We start from the raw sequence: 17,078 nt of genomic DNA on the forward strand, positions 1-17,078 counted from the left end.
TTTCACAATAAATAAGCCAGGCCTACTGTCTTTATATTAACTTTTCATTACGGGCCAGACCTATGGCATCAGGCATAACTTTTCCCCTGCACACCAGTCAATGCTCTAGCTGTTTTCATTGGCTTGTCACTATAACAAACTCAGGCCTACTGTACTGAGCATGCACCTTTCCTCAAGGCAACCATCTGAGGTAAAATTGCAAATGCATCCAAAATACAACTGGCAACGTAAAATAGGATCTCGACTAAAAGGGCTTCATGAGGATTCTCACAGTCAAATCCTGTATACTCACGGTTTGTTAGAGGGGGTAACCAACACCAAAACCTGTGCCTACCAAAGCAAACATGTAGCAGAAAACCTACCTTTAGGATTTAATTTAAAGTAATAACAATCTACCCTTGAGTGCCTACTGACTTTAACTTATGATTTTTACAAACAATATGTCAGGCCTAACAACTTTTCATAATAAACATTTTCACATATAACCTTTATCGTTGGCTTTTCACCACCATAACCTACTTAAACCCTCTGAACTGAGACTAAGCTCTGCACAATGAAACAATCATGAATGCAGCAATAAAAGTAAAAACTGCATTTGGAAAGTAAAAAACATCTCTCCTAAGAGAGCCTAATAAGGGTTATTGTAGCGCATATCTTCTATCCCTACAGTTTGTTCGGGTGGATCACCAACACCAAACCCCTTGACTACTACAGTAATCTATGAAATTCCATATAACAAAATGCCTGGCTACAAACTTTGCAAAAACAACAATTGATGGACAGAATGCAGAACAATGTAATACATTCACCCCAGTTGAGAGATCTGGGCCTTAATCCATCGTTGTTTTGCTCGCCATTCCAGTTTGAACCCAGCCAAATGCAAATCAGTCTTGCCCCTGTGCCCAATGGGAACAGTCCAGCCCGAACTGCCAGGCCAGGTCCTCCCTGGACTGGAAACAAGCATCCTAGGACCGGTTTCAGGGTTTCACCCCTCATCAGCCAGGATAGCTTGACTTCAGTGGCATGGAGAGCACAGGACCCACGTCTGGGCGTACCCGTCCCACTTGGGGTGACAAATGCAAAAACAACAATTGATGGACAGAATGGAGACCAATGTCATACATTCACCCCAGTACAGAGATCTGGGCCTAAATCCATTGTTCTTTTGCTCACCATGCCATTTCAGTTTGAACCCAGCCATATGCAAATCAGTCTTGACCCTGTGCCCAATTGGAACAGTGTAGCCCGAACTGCCAGGCCAGGTCCTCCCTGGACTGGAAACAAGCATCCTAGGACCGGTCCCAGGATGCTTGTTTTTCGTTCCAGGGAGGGACTGGCTAGGCAATTCGGGCTGGCCTGTTCCCACAAGGAACAGGGTCAAGACTGATTTGCATATGGCTGGGTCCAAATTAGGGTGGTGTGGTGAGCAATAGAATGATGACTTTAACCCAGATCCTTGTGACTGGGGGTGCATTTTTGCATTGTCCAGCATTCCTTCCATAAATTGTTTCTTTTGCATTTGTCGCCCTAAGTGGGAAGAGTATGCCCAGACGTGGGTACCGTGCTCACCACACCACTGGGTTCAAGCTATCCTGGCTGATGAAGGGTGATGCCCTGAAACCGGTCCCAGGATGCTTGTTTCCGTTCCAGGGAGGGCCTGGCTTGGCAGTTCGGGCTGGACTGTTCCCACAAGGAACAGGGTCAAGACTGATTTGCATATGGCTGGGTCCAAACTGGGGTGGTGTGGTGAGCAAAAGAATGATGGATTTAACCCAGATCCTTGTGACTGGGGATGAATGTTTGCATTGTCCAGCATTCCGTCCATCAATTGTGTTTTTTGCATTTGCCTACGAGCTTTAGCACAATGCAATGTAATAACAATCGATCCTTAAAAGTCTATTGTCTTTAACACATATTTTTCACAACAAGTAGGTCAGGCCTAATCGCTTTGTCATAACATCTCATAATAAACAGATCAAACCTATGAAATCGGCAGTGCTTTTCCTGATTAACTGATGAAGCCTTTAACATTAGCCTTACACTTTATCTTATTCAAGTGCACATAAACCGGCAACCACCATTATATCATTACAAATATGTGGAGAAATGCAGCTTGCAAAACAATATACAACCCACCACAAGATGTCCAAATGAGAATCATAACAGTGAAACCCTGCGGGGTTTGTCAGAGTGTGTGTGTGGGGGGGGGCAATGACAGAGCTTTGGCCTACTGTGGTCACCTGTGAGATTCCAAACAACAAAATACCTTTTTTTAGTCTTTCAAATAGAATAATAAAAATCCACCCCTAAATGCCTATCAACGTTAACATATGCTGTTCACAATGAATACGTTAAGCTACAAGCCTCTTTCATAACATTTGATAATAAACCGTTCAGGCCTACGGCCATGATTATTGGTTTCCAGCATAACCAATGCAGATCTGCTGCTTCGAATATCAACTTTGCCACAATTCAGCAAGTGCAATACCAGCAGTCTTTTTTGTGGAAGCCCACAAATTAAGCCCAATGAAATCCTGTGCTCATGAGCGCCAACATGTGGGTGGAGCCAAAGCCCCTCTCCAGTAGGACTCTATTTTGTTGATCACATCAGGGCTACTAACATCTGCAATGTTAAGCCATACCTAAAATGCATGTAGGTTAATGACAGCCTTAGCTACTGCCAGAAAAAAACACTTAATAAAATAACTAGTTAAAGACACTTTAATACCATTAGAACGTGTGTGCCCCTGAAAGCTCAGACAGCTAAATACATGAACAAAATAATAACAGTTGCCTGCAGGGTGATCACCATTTTTCTGAAAGCACAAAACTTGTGCCCAGTTAAAACATGTACTCCTGGCTCTGAACATGTGGGCAGAGCCATAGCCCCTCTTCTAGTGATTATCACATAATTGTCTGGGGAAAGCAATAATTTTGCAGCCCTCAGATTTTACTGTTCTCTGAATGACACCCAGATCTCCTTCTCTGTACAAATTGACTGAGAAATGGCAGCTCTCAAACTACAACCTGCTTCACCACGTAACTTCTGATGAATACCTCAAACAATTGATTTCTCAAAGTATGAATCTCTCTAGACCCCAGACTGGATCCAAGGGTCTACAATCTTTCTATAACAAGAGTGTAGTATCCTGCATTTATATTGTAAGGTGCTTTACTACCCCTGCTCAGTCAGTGCCTGTGCTCCACCCAGGTTCTTCTCCAAGCCTGTGGGCATCAAAGACACTTGAAGGAATCTCCCTTGGAGTGAAGGAGTCTGTAGTATCCTGCATTCATATTGTAAGGTGCTTTACTACCCCTGCTCAGCCAGTGCCTGTGCTCTGACTCATTAGAATGTTGGTGTCTGGTGATGCCTCGGATGTTGGGACTCAGAGAGGTGAAGGGACAGTGGAGCTACTTATGTTCAATGAAAACTATCCCGAGCTTCTAGCATTATTAGTATTGTAATAGTGACCACATCAGAGAAGATTACATGAGTGGCCGCCCTATGTACGATGACCAGCAATGATCAACTCAGTCCATCAGGCAGGCTTGCCAGTAGTAATGTAAAAAAAAAACCCCTGTCAGTTTGGATTGCCTTTACCTAGGTGATACATAACAGGTCATAGCTGCAATTCTCATAGCGCCACGCTAACACTCTTAGTTATAAGTTTCTCCAACGCCACATGATTTATCATTCAAATATTCGCTTTTAAAATATTTTGATAATTCAAACATTTTTTCCAAACATTCCATTATGAATTCTAATACACACATTTCTGTCTCAAATGCACACTTTTCAATTTAGTTATAAACAAATTCAGATAAGTAAAGGCTTCTAATTTAGTAGGATGAGCTGCACACGGAGCACAGGAGAGCTACTTACAGGTATCTGGAGAGCTGCCAGTAGTTCATGAGCTTCTGGTTGCAGAAAGCTGATCTACATTCTCTTGCAGTAGCTGCTGCATGCTGACAAGTTTCCACGTAGACCTCTCTCCTGACTTTGTTCAGCTTCTAGACTTGACAACTGAGGAAATATGAATTTTATGATCAGTTATGTCCCCTATCTTAGACCCCAACGGCTCCATGTACATGCTACAAGTACATGTATGTTCCCTCCAGTTCCAGCTATGAAGACGCAAATACATGTGCGTCCAACGTCAACATGTTCTCTTTCAGATCCGCCATGAATGGGTCGGATATTCCGTTCCTAAGTATGATTGGCCACCGACTTTATATGGTATACTTTTCACGTTTTACAGTTCAGGCGAGTAGGCCCTGAATTCTGTCATCAAGTCTTTTCCTGCCTTCTGCTTCTGAAAGCTCCAGTCTGAGCCTGCATCTGTATCCATGAACTTTGTCCTACTCCCTGCGCGGCTAACGGTGCCTGACTCGGCCTGTTGCCTGCCAAAAACTGTATTTCACCTTCAAGTTATCTGCTCCGCTCCTCATCCAATACATTCCTGTCCAGTAGTTTTAGGTAAACATCCTTCCAGCTACAAGGCAAAGGGCCCGGCGTTACTGTCTCCATGCAAGTAATTCATAGCCTCCGTTTCCATGGTAGGCCCATGCCCCTCGCATCTCATGTAGACACATAGACGCTTGTACACGCACTCACAGTCAGTATAGAATAGATTCTGTCCGAGAGACCTTTCCTTTTAGATAATACAGTTCCTTAAACACAAGATATTAGATATGATTTGGGATTAGGTTGACCTGACCCCCCAGACTTCTGTCTCCTCACGTAGGGCTAAATGTCACGTTCCCTTCACCCTCTAGTTACACGTCAATCACACGTCATGCGGCTGCGCGCGCATCTCTGCCATGAATTTCTGCTGACATTGCAGGATTCTCTTATGGATCCACCCACCTGTGACATCATCTTAAATGACGTTTCTAGTATACGCCTTTATGCACGCCTATTGTAACGCCTTTTTCATTACGTATGTGTATTCTTATCTTTCTTATCAGCTGTTACGCCTCTTGCATCTGTCTTACTGTAATGTATTTCATATATATATGATTACTTGTCAATAATGTATTGCCTATCCCTTCCTGAACCTTCGTGGTGATGGAATTCGATTGCCTGGTTCGAACCATAATTCCTTTGTAAGGAATTAAGCCTTTTAGAACCTCAAATACCACGGATTCTGCCTCTTATTTTTACTGAGTTATTCTTCCTGAATTTTACCGCATAAAAATAGTACAGGTAATTTAAATATTTACCACATAAATTGGCGCCCGAATAGGGACACCTTCCCCATCTCACGCGCCGGAGGTGCGTTGCAGGCCCGGTCTCCTGCCATAGCCGGACGGACAACTACGCGTACCCGCAGGATTTCCTGTATCTCCCTCCGACCAAGCGGGGGTGAGTGAGGCTGCGATCAACACCCAGACGAGGCGGTGAGAAGTGCGAAGAATCCCGACCAGAGCCTAGCTGAGAGAGCAAGATCCGAGGTATACAGAGGCCCACCAGGTTCCGAAGTTCCGTGTCGAGTCGAGTCCAGTCCGATCCAGTCCAGTTCAGTTCCGAGGCCTTCCGTTCCGTGCTTCCCGGTGAGTACCGTTGCTGGGGACGCATTTAGACGTGCACATTAATTTGTGCCGTTCAAGACGGGTTTGGGTACACAGATCCGGTCTGCACTGTTTCAGCAGTGTATCTGTACTGTTTAGCAGTATATCCAGTATATCTAGTATTATGTCCGTAACTAGTTTTATTCTAATTATCGTTGTTCGTTTTAAATGTTAAATGTTATAATATGTTTTAAAAATGTCGTGGTATGAATGATTGTTCAATTTTTCATTATTGTGCTTTATCGTACCTAGGGCCTCATGTAGGTAGCCAAATACCGGTCGGTAACGGCCGATTTTCGGTAAATATGCCGTTACCGACCGGTATTCAGACAAGTGAGATGTAGGAGTCCAAAAACCACATTTCGGTAAATATGAGGCGGTAAATACCGAATCATATATACCGAATTCTAAAATACCGATTCATATTTACCGAATACATAATTAACGAATCGGTAAATATGAAGTGGTAAATATGAAGTGGTAAAAATTAAAATGACATGTAGGAACACTCGGTAATTAAGAAATCCAAGAAAATCGGTAAATAAGAGTCGGTAATTAACACGGATTGAAAGCAGGTGGTAACCATCAACAGTGCACATAAGCAATCCCAAAATGCAACAGCGTGGACAACATGGCCGCTATGTATGTCATTGCAAGGCGCCTACGTCTACAGGCAGCAGGTCTGAGGATTTGGCGACGGGAGGAACGCATCTACAGACAGCGCATCACACTCTTCCAGCTGACTGATGCAGAGATACATGAGAGGTACAGGCTACACCCCGAAACCATCATGGACTTAATCAGGGACCTGCACCCACTCCTGGACCAGCCAATAAGAAGGGCGCACGCCATACCCCCACATGTGCAGGTGCTCTGCAGCCTACATCTACTGGCATCCGGCAGTTATCAGGTGGTGATAGCTGCGGTGGGTGGTGTATCACAGAGTTGCCTGTCCCGTTTCTTCAGGAAGTTCCTGGATGCCATGATGCAGAGAATGCACCACTACATCAGCTTCCCGAACACACATGCTGCACTGCAGAAAACCAAAACAGACTTTTATCACATGGCACAGTTCCCCCATGTCATTGGCTGCATTGATGGCACACACATCCCAATCTGTCCACCAGCTGACACAGAGCACATCTACAGGAACAGAAAGTCCACCCACTCCATCAATGTGCAGGTGATCTGTGATGCAGGGAACATCATCACTGATATTGTTGCAAAGTTTCCTGGGAGCACCCACGACTCTTACATCTTTCAGAATAGTGGGATCTACACACGACTGAGTGCCGGAGAATTTGGAGAGGGATACCTGCTAGGTAAGTAACAGTGACGCCCCTTGCAACCTGCAAATCATAGTGTATAGAGGCATGTGACTGATGTTTCCCTTTTACTCATCTAGGTGACAGTGCATATGCATGCCGGTCATTCATCCTCACTCCCTACCTACACCCATCAACCCAGAGTGAAAGACGATACAACGTGGCACACAAAACAACACGCAATGTGGTGGAGCGCACGTTTGGACTACTGAAGAGCAGGTTCCGCTGCCTCCACAAGAGCGGAGGCGCACGCCAGTACACACCCATCAACTGCTGCAAGATCATTGCCACTTGTGCAATGCTGCACAACCTTGCCACGAAAAAAGGTACAGATGTGGAAGTAACATATTTTGAGGACAACGAGGATGAGTCAGGCCAGCCAGAGGGCAACGCAGCTAGAGTGCCAACTGCAATCGATGGGAGAGAGAGACGGACAGAGATCACATGCAACTATTTCTGAGTAAGTAAGGGGACACAGCCAGTTGTGGTAAGTCATGACGTAGTTTTAATGTGGCACCACGCCATGAACACATGAACAAGCCAATCTGGCAATATACCATCTATACAAGGAGTAAGTCCAGGGTTACGTCACCCATTGGGAAGTGGCTAAGCAGGGCTACATCAATGTTTGCGCATACGCGCTGCAGTGGTGGATGGCACGGCCTGTGCATCCTCACTAGAGCCAACCCCAAGCCGCCTGCTGCTCCTGCGTCCTTCTGGGATGGGGGGTGTGATGCTGCTCCTGCTGCTGGTGTCAATGCTCTCCGCAGCATCCCCTGCAGCAGTTGTCGACGGCTGACTAGTTAATAGCACCCCTAGTGCACTTGTCACCTGCAACATCCCCCGAGACAGGTCGCTGCAGCAGTGTGTCAGGCCCTCCTGCATCGACACAGAGCGCCGGCAGAGTAGAGAAGTGGCAGTTGCCAGACGGTTGAGTGCCCTGTTGGTAGTGTCCCTCCTCTGCCGTTCCCGGCGCCGTGCTTCGATGTCAGCATCTAATTTGCTGCACAACTGCTGGATTGACTGGGACATGTCCCGAATGCCCGCTGCCATAGCGCTGATGTTATTGTCCATGTTGACTAATGTAGTTTTCATGAACCGCATGTGCCTCTGGACTGACATGACTGCCTTTGTTTGCAGGCGCTGTTGTTTCAACATTTGGCCCTCGAGCCCCAAGAAGACACCATGGCCGTCAATGGGTGCTGGTGGACTCTGGACACGCGACCTGCGGCGCCCTCTTGCTCCCGTCTGTGCTGCCTGTGAGGTGTGGGGCACAGTGGCATGGCTCCCTTCCTGGGTCCTGGTGAGTTCCTCAGGGCCCATGCTGTCGTCAGACGAGGTGTCTAAGGCTCGTAGCCTGGCTGCTGGACGCCTCCTCATTCTCACACCTGCAAGCGGAGATGTGGCCGGTGACTCAAACATGAGTGGCGATGCTGGCTCTGGGTGAGGTGATGCTGGCTCTGGGTGCGGCGAAGCTGCCTGTGTTGTTGGTGCGCCTGCCAGTGGGCCTGCTCCCTGGTCTGAACTTGTGCTGGCCAGAGGTGATCTGTGTGGCCGGTGTGCCCCGTCTCCTGCAGCATGCCCTGTCCTGCATGATGTCACATCTGTGGACAGAAATACAACATTGGCTCAGTGTCCCCGAAGGGCTGCATTGCAAGCGTCACAATAAATCATTTCACATTCCAAAATGTCCTCTGTCTCCTTGTGCCTCAAGTGCGTGACATGCCTTGTTGCCCTGTGCCATTTACATCATGGTTGGTGTTTCCCTGACTACATCTCCCAGAATGCATTGCCTGTCTGCACTGACACATGTGGACTGCAGTGTGATTCCCGTTTCACAATGGGGGATGTGGGATAGGGGTAGGGGGGGCTACATTGCTGTGCTTTCGTCTTACCTTGGTGTGTGGCGGCTCTGGCAGAGCTGTCGGCGTCCCCAAGACCCACGACGCTCTCTTGCTCGATTGAGGCCCCCACCAGCTCCTCCAGTTCGGTGAGGGCAGGTGCCCTGTTGGTTCCACCTCCAGTCTGGCTGGCCTCCTTCTGGATGTCGCCCATCTTCCTCTTGGTTACAATCCTCAGGTCATACCAGCGCTTCTTTAGGACCTCTATGTCCCTGTGGGTCACTCCCACAGCATTGACCTGCGCCTGGATGGCCAGCCAAATGTTGCGCTTTTCAGCCTCAGGCACTTGCAGGGATTGCCTTCCAAACAGCTTCTGGTGCTGCTTCACCACCTCCTCCACCAGCACCTGGAGTTCCTTGGGGCTAAATTTCAGCTTCCTCCTCCTTTCCCCTCCGTCTCTCTGTGTTCTCTGGCTGGACATGATGTTCGTTTTCCCGCTCGCACAGGCACCGGCTCCCTGCCTCTCCTCTGCACTCCAAGCCTCTCCAGGGTCGGCTAATTATGTACACCTGCCTGGGTGTGGCCATTTCCTGGTTGGGTGGGGTGTGGTTGCACAGGATTAGCTATTTCATGAAGTCATGTGATTTTATTTACCGATTCCGTCCATACCGATTCGGTATTTTCCGATTCGGTAAATACCACCTCGGTATTTACCGATTTGGTAAATACCACCTCGGAATTTACCGATTCGGTAAATACCGCCTCGGTATTTACCAATTCGGTGATTTCCGATTCTTGATTACCGAATGTTACCGATTCGGTAACTGTTACCGAATTTTTACCTACATATAACTTACCGATTCTTAATTACCGATTCGGTACGGCTCGGTATTTAAGAAACGGTAAAAATTATTTACCTACATGAGGCCCTAAGTGTCTTCAAGTTCAAGTGTCTAAGCTCGAGTAAGAATAAAGTAGCAAGGTTTAAAGATGCCGTTCTTTTCAAAATTAAGACAGATAAAAACTAGAAAAGGGATACTCGAAGAAGCTGTTCCCATTCCACCTAGGGACACTCCAGGGTACTTTATGTACCATAAACATGGCCTAGATGCCGTATTATATCTTGATTTATGGGTGGACTACACCAAGGATTTAGCAGAAAGTCAGAGATGGCCCGCAGCTGGGACATGGGATGCTGATTGCATCATGAGAGTAGAAGAAGAATTATGGAAAAAGAAAGCCAGACAGTCACAGAAAGATGCCATTGAATTATGGCGTAAAGAATCGCACAGACGCGCAGAGAAAGCGTTCAGAAAAGAAGAGAAAAGTAGAGAGAATTCAGATAAAGCCCGAGAAAATATATTAATTGAGGAAGGTATCCGAGTAAAAACAGAAAAAGTAGACAGACAACGAAACACTCTTATGAATGGTATGTATCCTCTTCTGGCCGAGGGTTTACCTAAGGCCATCCAGGAGGTACCGAAAGATCTGCCACCTCCATTACTTCCGATTAAAATACATCCCAAGACCGCAAAAGATATTTTCCTTTCTTCCTATTTAGACGATGCAGCCCCCGAATATGTTAATGTGGCGCATCAACGCGCATCACCGGTTGACAACGCTCAACACCCAGACCATCAGCCCCCACTACCACAGCAACAAACACCGCCTCACATTCCAATAGTTCCGCCGGTTTCTACAGTCCTTCCGGCATCTACCGCCTCTACCCTACATTCAACAAATCCTTTTGCGCCTGGCACCTCAGGAGGTGCGACAGGAGGTGCGACAGGAGGTTTTTCCACACCACCGCCAGGAAATAAATTGACTTTTAGAGATTTAGCATACCAACGTACACCCCAAACAGCAAATTCCGATATATTTAAGGAACCTCTTGCAGATTGTAGATATGATCCAGTGCCCGGTAAAAAGGACAGAATGTTGCTATCATCATTACGTATACGACGAGCTTCGAACTATTTAACGATGCTACCAGGAATGGTTGCTCATCTAGACAATATATATCGCTTTGTCCAAACAGGGCAAGGCCCTGAAAGTATTGACGAGGCCATGGAATACCAGAAAGTGGATATACAGAGATTCTTGTTACGCTTCTTCATAAACTGCTTGATTAGAAACAGAGATAGGCCTGAGGTAGATCAGGATGAAATGCAAGTACTTACCAAATGGGGTCAGAATATAGCAGACAATAGACATGATAAACAGAAGAGTATAGCAGTTATGTGCCGAAAGATCCGAAGAGAAGTAGAACGAATACATGAAACCAGATTAGGGGCAGACAAAACTGAATCAGAAGGAGAGGAGGAGGAAGAGTCAGAAATGACCACAGGACAATTAGAATCACCAACTATAGAAACGATAGCTTATGTAGGTAAAGGAAGATCTTTTAACAATACCAGATACTTTAATGATCCAATACGTCCGATACGTCCAGAATGTAACAGAAATTTTCAAGCATCTATGATAAATACAAGGTCCCCTGAACACTTATTCCAGGCTACTGATAAATTTCTCCGAGAACGAAGGGGGTACCATGTGCTCAATTCTATGGATGAACAAGAATTAGCCAGGTCAGCAGTACAATGGGCTGACAGTTCTGAGAAATACAGTGATGATGCGCTAGCACACACGTTTTTGAATCTTACCCCAGACGAACAGCGTTTAGCTGGTATATACATGATACAACACCTCCTTATATTGTATAAAAGCCAACACTCCGATCCTGGTCCCCTACCTGATATACTGATAGAATTACTCACGAATAAATGGAGAGGTTCGGGTACTGATCTAATTAAAGAAATTCTAGAATATCGGCACCAGTACATTGTCTTCGTATGCCCAGAACATGTTTCAGTTCCCAACATGGAAAGAAAAACGTATTACATAGACAGACAGAATCCCTTACGTGAAGTGCACCCAATTAAAAATACAGACGATTCTTTTTCACGCGTGTTTGTGTACGCGCCCATAACTAAAATAGAATTATTGGAAATGAAAAAATTAGTACCAAGCCATGACAAAGATCCAGCAGGTTTCCACCGTGAAATAAAGGACATGTTACTCATGGGTGACTATACCTACCCTGACATTATGAAAATATTAAAAGTATTATTGCCTGCCGGTATTTACGAGAAACTTAAAGAAAAGGAATGGGAGGTGGGAGACCAAAAGATTGATTGGACAGCATTAGAAAACGAAGAAAAGGCCCGAACTGCAGGCAAAGGGCTTGGGGACAAAATTACAGCATTGCCAGGATTATTAGTGCAAGTATTGCCACGTTTATTAACTACGAAAAAGGAAGACTGGGGTGCAATTTCAGCCTGTAAACAAAAACCCGATGAAGACACTAGTGATTTCTATTCCCGATTTGAAAAATGTTTTGGTATTAATAGTGGTTTAAAAGCAAATAGCGAGTCGTATCCACATCTGTTTGTGACAAAACTAGTCGAAAATTCCCTGCCCCAAGTTAAGAACAGAGTATTGAAAGTCGAGAGTACTTGGCAAGGTAACACCCCTTCACAGATGTTACAAATGTTACAGTATCACCAGAATAGAATTAGAGCAGAACAAGAACATGAACAAAGACGTATGAAAGACACGAAAATGAAAATGCTTGTTGCCCAGACAGTTCCAGATGACAGTCATAAAAAGGGTGCGACACAGTCCAGTAATTCAGCAGTTCCTGTAAAAGGGACATGCAACTATTGTAAACAGCCAGGTCATTATATAAACGATTGTACGGTTCTGAAGCACAATATCTCCACGGGTAAAACTAAGGAGAGACCACGTGCACCTAGACAGGATCAGATCCAACAACAAGTACCTCAGCATGTACAGCCTATGCCAGCTCCACAACATGTGGAAATGTGGATTTTCCTGATCAGTTATGTCCCCTATCTTGGACCCCAACGGTTCTATATGCATGTTACAAACACATGTATGTTCCCTCCAGTTCCAGTTTCGAAGACGCAAACACATGTGCGTCCACCATCAACATGTCCTCTGTCAGATCCGCCATGAATGGGCTGGATATTCGATTCCTAAGTATGAAAGGCCACCGACTTTATATGGCTCAGTTACTCCATTTTTACAGTTCAGGCGAAGTAGGCCCGATTCTGTCCTCAAAGCCTTTCCCTGCTCTCTGTCTCTGACAAGCTTCAGCTTGAGCTCGCATCTGTATCCATGAACTTTGTCCTATTTCTTGTGCAGCTAACGGTGCCTGCCTCGGCCAGTTTCGCCTGCCTGCCAAGAAGCTGTATTTCACCTTCGAATTATCTACTTTACTCTTCAGCCGATGCATTCCTGTCTAGTAGTTTAGGTAAACATTTCCTTTAGCTCCCGAGCAAAGGGGCCTGGCCTCTCTGTCCTCATGCAAGTAATTCATAGCCCAGTTGCCATGGAAAGTTTTCTGCCTCTTGCACCTCATAGAGACACTTAGACGCTTGTGCACGCACACACAGTCAGTATAGAATAGATTCTGTCCGAGAGTCCTTCCTTGTGGATAACATAGTTCTTTAAACATAGGATGTTAGATATGATTTGGGTTTAGGTTGACTTGACCCCCCAGACTTTTCGTCTCCACATGTAGAGCTAAATGTCAAGTCCCCTTCACCCCCTAGTTGCACGTCAATTACACGTCATGCTGCTGCGCGCGCATCTCTGCCAAGTACTTCTGCTGACATTGCGAAATCATCTCCAGGTATCCACCCACACATGACAAATTACCCATAATCATCAAGTGGACGCCCACATGGACGCCCACCTTCACGCCTACTTACACGCCCACATGCTCTTATCTCATTCTCTCTTGCTCTTTTGCTTACGTACAATTGAGAAATGTATATATACTGTACTCTGTGAATAATGTTTTGAGAATATTGAGAATACTTTTCAGCCCCGTCCAGATCCTTTTTTGGTGATGGTGATATTCTCCCTTTGACTCGAGTTATTGGAATAAAGCCCTTTATGAATCTGATACCACAGACTCAGCCTCTTGCTTTATGCATGATCCTATTGATAATATGAAAAAGTCTGAGAGCGTAATATTTTATTTACCACATAATGGCGCCCGAATAGTTTAGTCTCTTTCCCCACACGCCGGAGATGAAGGTCCAGTTTTGCCCCTTCCATGGCCGTGATGGACTTCAAGCGCGCATGTCGCGGGTCTTCCCGCCAACTCCCTCAGGCCAATGAAGGGGACAGACTGCGACCAGACATCCATACGAGGCGGTGAGGAACGCAGATTGTCCTACCCAGAGCCCACCTGCGAGAGAGCTGTGTCCGAGGTATACAGAGGCCCACCAGGTTTTCGAAGTCCCGATGTCCAGAGGGTCCGATGTCCGCAGTCGTCGAGTCCAGTCCATTCTCCGAGGCCTTTCGTTTTGAGCTACCCGGTGAGTACCATCGCCGGGGAGGCGTTCTGACGCGCACATAGGTTGTGCCGGTCAAGACGGATTTGGGTACACAAATCCGGTCTGCACTGTTTAGCAGTGTATATGTACTGTTTAGCAGTATATCAAGTATTCCGAAGTATCTAGTTATTGTCAAGAATTCTGCTTGGTGATTAGTTATGCAGACTGTCATCATTGTTGGTCATTTTTAAAGGTTAAAATGTTTAATGTTTAATGTTTAATGTGTTAAAATGTCCTGCATATTGTGGTATGAATGATTGTTCATTGTTGTGCTTTTTGTATTAAGTGTGTTCAGGATTAATGATCAGATCAGTTGTCAATATGCCGCTCTTTTCAAAATTAAGACAGATCACAACTAGAAAAGGGGTACTCGAAGAAGCTGTTCCTATTCCTCCTAGGGACACTCCGGGGCACTTCATGTATCACAAACATGGCTTAGACGCCATATTATTTCTTGATTTATGGGTGGACTACACCAAAGAATTACCAGACAGTCAGAGGTGGCCCGTAGCTGGGACCTGGGATGCAGAGTGCATTATGAAAGTAGAAGAAGAGTTGTGGAAGAGAAAAGCTAGACAGTAACAGAAATATGACATTGAATTATGGCGTAAAGAATTGCATAGACGCACAGAGAAAGCGCTCAGAAAAGAAGAGAAAAGTAGGGAGGATTCAGACAAAGCCCGAGAAAGCGTATTAGTTGAGGAAGGTATCCGAGTAAAAGCAGAACAAGTAGACAGACAACGAAACACTCTTATGAAAGAGAAAATGTAGACCAGCTTGGAAGGATGCCATTGAGTTTTTGGCGCAAGGAGTCACATAGAAGGTCAGAGTAAGTGTTTCACGAAGCAGAGAGGAGTGGACTGGAGTCTGGAAAAGCCAAGGATGAGATGTTACAGGAGGAATTAGAGCTGGTAAAATGAGCGCAGGCTGACAGAAAAAGAAATACTGACGTTGCTGGTATTTATCCCGTCCTTTCAGAGGACCTAGCAAGAGTGGCCCCAGTAGAAAGACCAGTTAGAGTGCAGAGGGGTGCAGCTAGAGAAGGAGCAACTCCTGTGATTTGATGACACCCCTAATGTACAAAGTGTTAACGAAAAATAATTAGTGAAAAGTTTAGCTTGGAAAAAGAATTGTGGGTATTTCGAATTTGCAAATTGTTCATGAATACAGGTTTGTGTTCTTGATGGTCCAGTGAGCCAATGTGCTGGGTCAAGACGGTAAGATTATGACCCCCTGAGAGCAAATTGTATATAAAAATAATTTTTCAATTCGGCGAATTATTGCAGTTTTTATGGAATTGAGTAGTCTTTTTGTCTTTGACAGCTTCAGAGTGAGGAGAAGGTGGGGGCCGTGTAGAGCAGAATGTGATACAGAAATCGGAGTCAGATTCTGACCTTGTAGCCAGTATAGGTGGGGGCCGGTGAGAGGAGCAGAACAGAGGCACTGCTTAGAAAGCTTCTCTGACATCGCATCTGTGTAATGCCTGCAGCTGGAGAGCCTTGGGGCCAGGAGTAGGAAAAACAAAAAAAAAGATGGCTGGCAGCCCAGGCTTAGGCCGCGCTGAGGGGCTATTTTTAGCTTCTCTGATAAGACAGGGCGGCTGAGAAATGTAAGTCGAGAAAGATTCCCTTGTTCTATTCTGTGCAAAACAAGTGTCCCGAGGAAATGTCTATGGTGAAGATTTGTTTTATTTTTTAGCAATTGTTATATTGCTTCTGGCCGGAAAGTAAAATGTTGCTCTTGCTTGGAATTTTAAGGGCTATGTGCCTATATAAAAACGATTTTCAAATTCAGACATTTTTGAATTGTGGCCACAAGCTGCCACCAGTTGCATTGGATAAATGATCCAGTGGTTACGGGTCTGTGAGGAAAGATGTGGGATGCATCTTCGACTAGGACATGAGGGTACATTGTGTACAAAGATGCATAGCTCATTTTTATAAAAAAAAAAAAAAAAAAAAAAGAGACAGGTTCGTGTGTTCGTCATTTTTTGATTATTGTTGCTGATCCTGTGTGTCAGACTTGACGCGGTCATCATTGGGATGACCCACTGTCAGATGGAGGTGTATAGGGCAGGTAAATCAGTTATTGATTATAAGCCTGACAAATTAAGCAGGCCAGAATGTTCGCATCTGAGCTGTAGGTACTGTAATTGCGCATCGCTGCTCATTTATATATGTTAGTGTAATTGTCTATGCTTTCTGTGCTTGGTATACTGATGGCTTGGCATATGTATTTTATATATGTTTTGTTTTTGTGTTGTATTGACCAGTCTGTTTAGCGTTTAATACAAAGTTCTCCTGTACAAGTACAGAGATAGTCGTGACGACGGCGATCTTTGCACAGCGCTTGGCTGGAACTTGTTCACAATTACTAAATTTCACAGACATGATATTACCATTATCATGCTGTCAAAATAGCAGACAACACGTTATCAGTGTATGTCTAATTGGTGTTGGAGATGAATGAAACAAAAGAAGAAGGCTATGCGAGACAAAAATATTTTTCACATGACTGCCTTTCTCTTATAGACAGGCAGCCTCGGTCATATGTTTCCAGATTGGACATTAAGGAACAATTATGATCTGTGCACTAGCATCTTAACTCTTGAAAGGCCTGTTTTAAATAAGGACTGCCACCACAGAGTGACATATGAGGCCCGGTATTTAGGGTAATGAGAAAATATCTGACAGGATTTCCTTTTTAAAGTTTGCTTTAGTAAGCTCATTCTTGTGAGTGGTGGCCCCAAAAGTTGACTTGTTTTTGAATTAGGCTATTTATTGTATAGGTGGAAATTATTGCACAATGACTGATTTCTTTAGCAGATAAATTATTAATTATCAACATTAACAACTGTTCTTAAACTTGGTTTTCCGAATATTTAGGTAATTTAGCATTCCTATTAGGGCCTC

The 17,078-nt window shown here is 45.0% G+C and overlaps 1 protein-coding gene across 2 annotated transcripts in view; it reads right to left on the reverse strand.

Annotated features, from left to right (window-relative positions):
- The window catches only part of LOC146863682 (avidin-like), a 123,823-nt gene that overhangs the window by 12,702 nt on the left and 94,043 nt on the right, over positions 1 to 17,078 (reverse strand). The window contains exon 3 of one of the 2 annotated variants that reach the window (XM_085627814.1): positions 8,260 to 8,500. The exons of the other annotated variant lie outside the window; for it this stretch is intronic. Within the exon in view, the coding sequence (XP_085483940.1) occupies positions 8,311 to 8,500 (190 nt within the window). The 3' untranslated portion in view covers positions 8,260 to 8,310. Of the gene's footprint in view, positions 1 to 8,259; positions 8,501 to 17,078 lie in introns of those variants that run through there. 2 annotated transcript variants of the gene reach the window in all.

The sequence above is a fragment of the Triturus cristatus genome, chromosome 2_1 (genome assembly GCF_964204655.1).
Source record: "Triturus cristatus chromosome 2_1, aTriCri1.1, whole genome shotgun sequence".
Taxonomy (NCBI): Eukaryota; Metazoa; Chordata; class Amphibia; order Caudata; family Salamandridae; genus Triturus; species Triturus cristatus.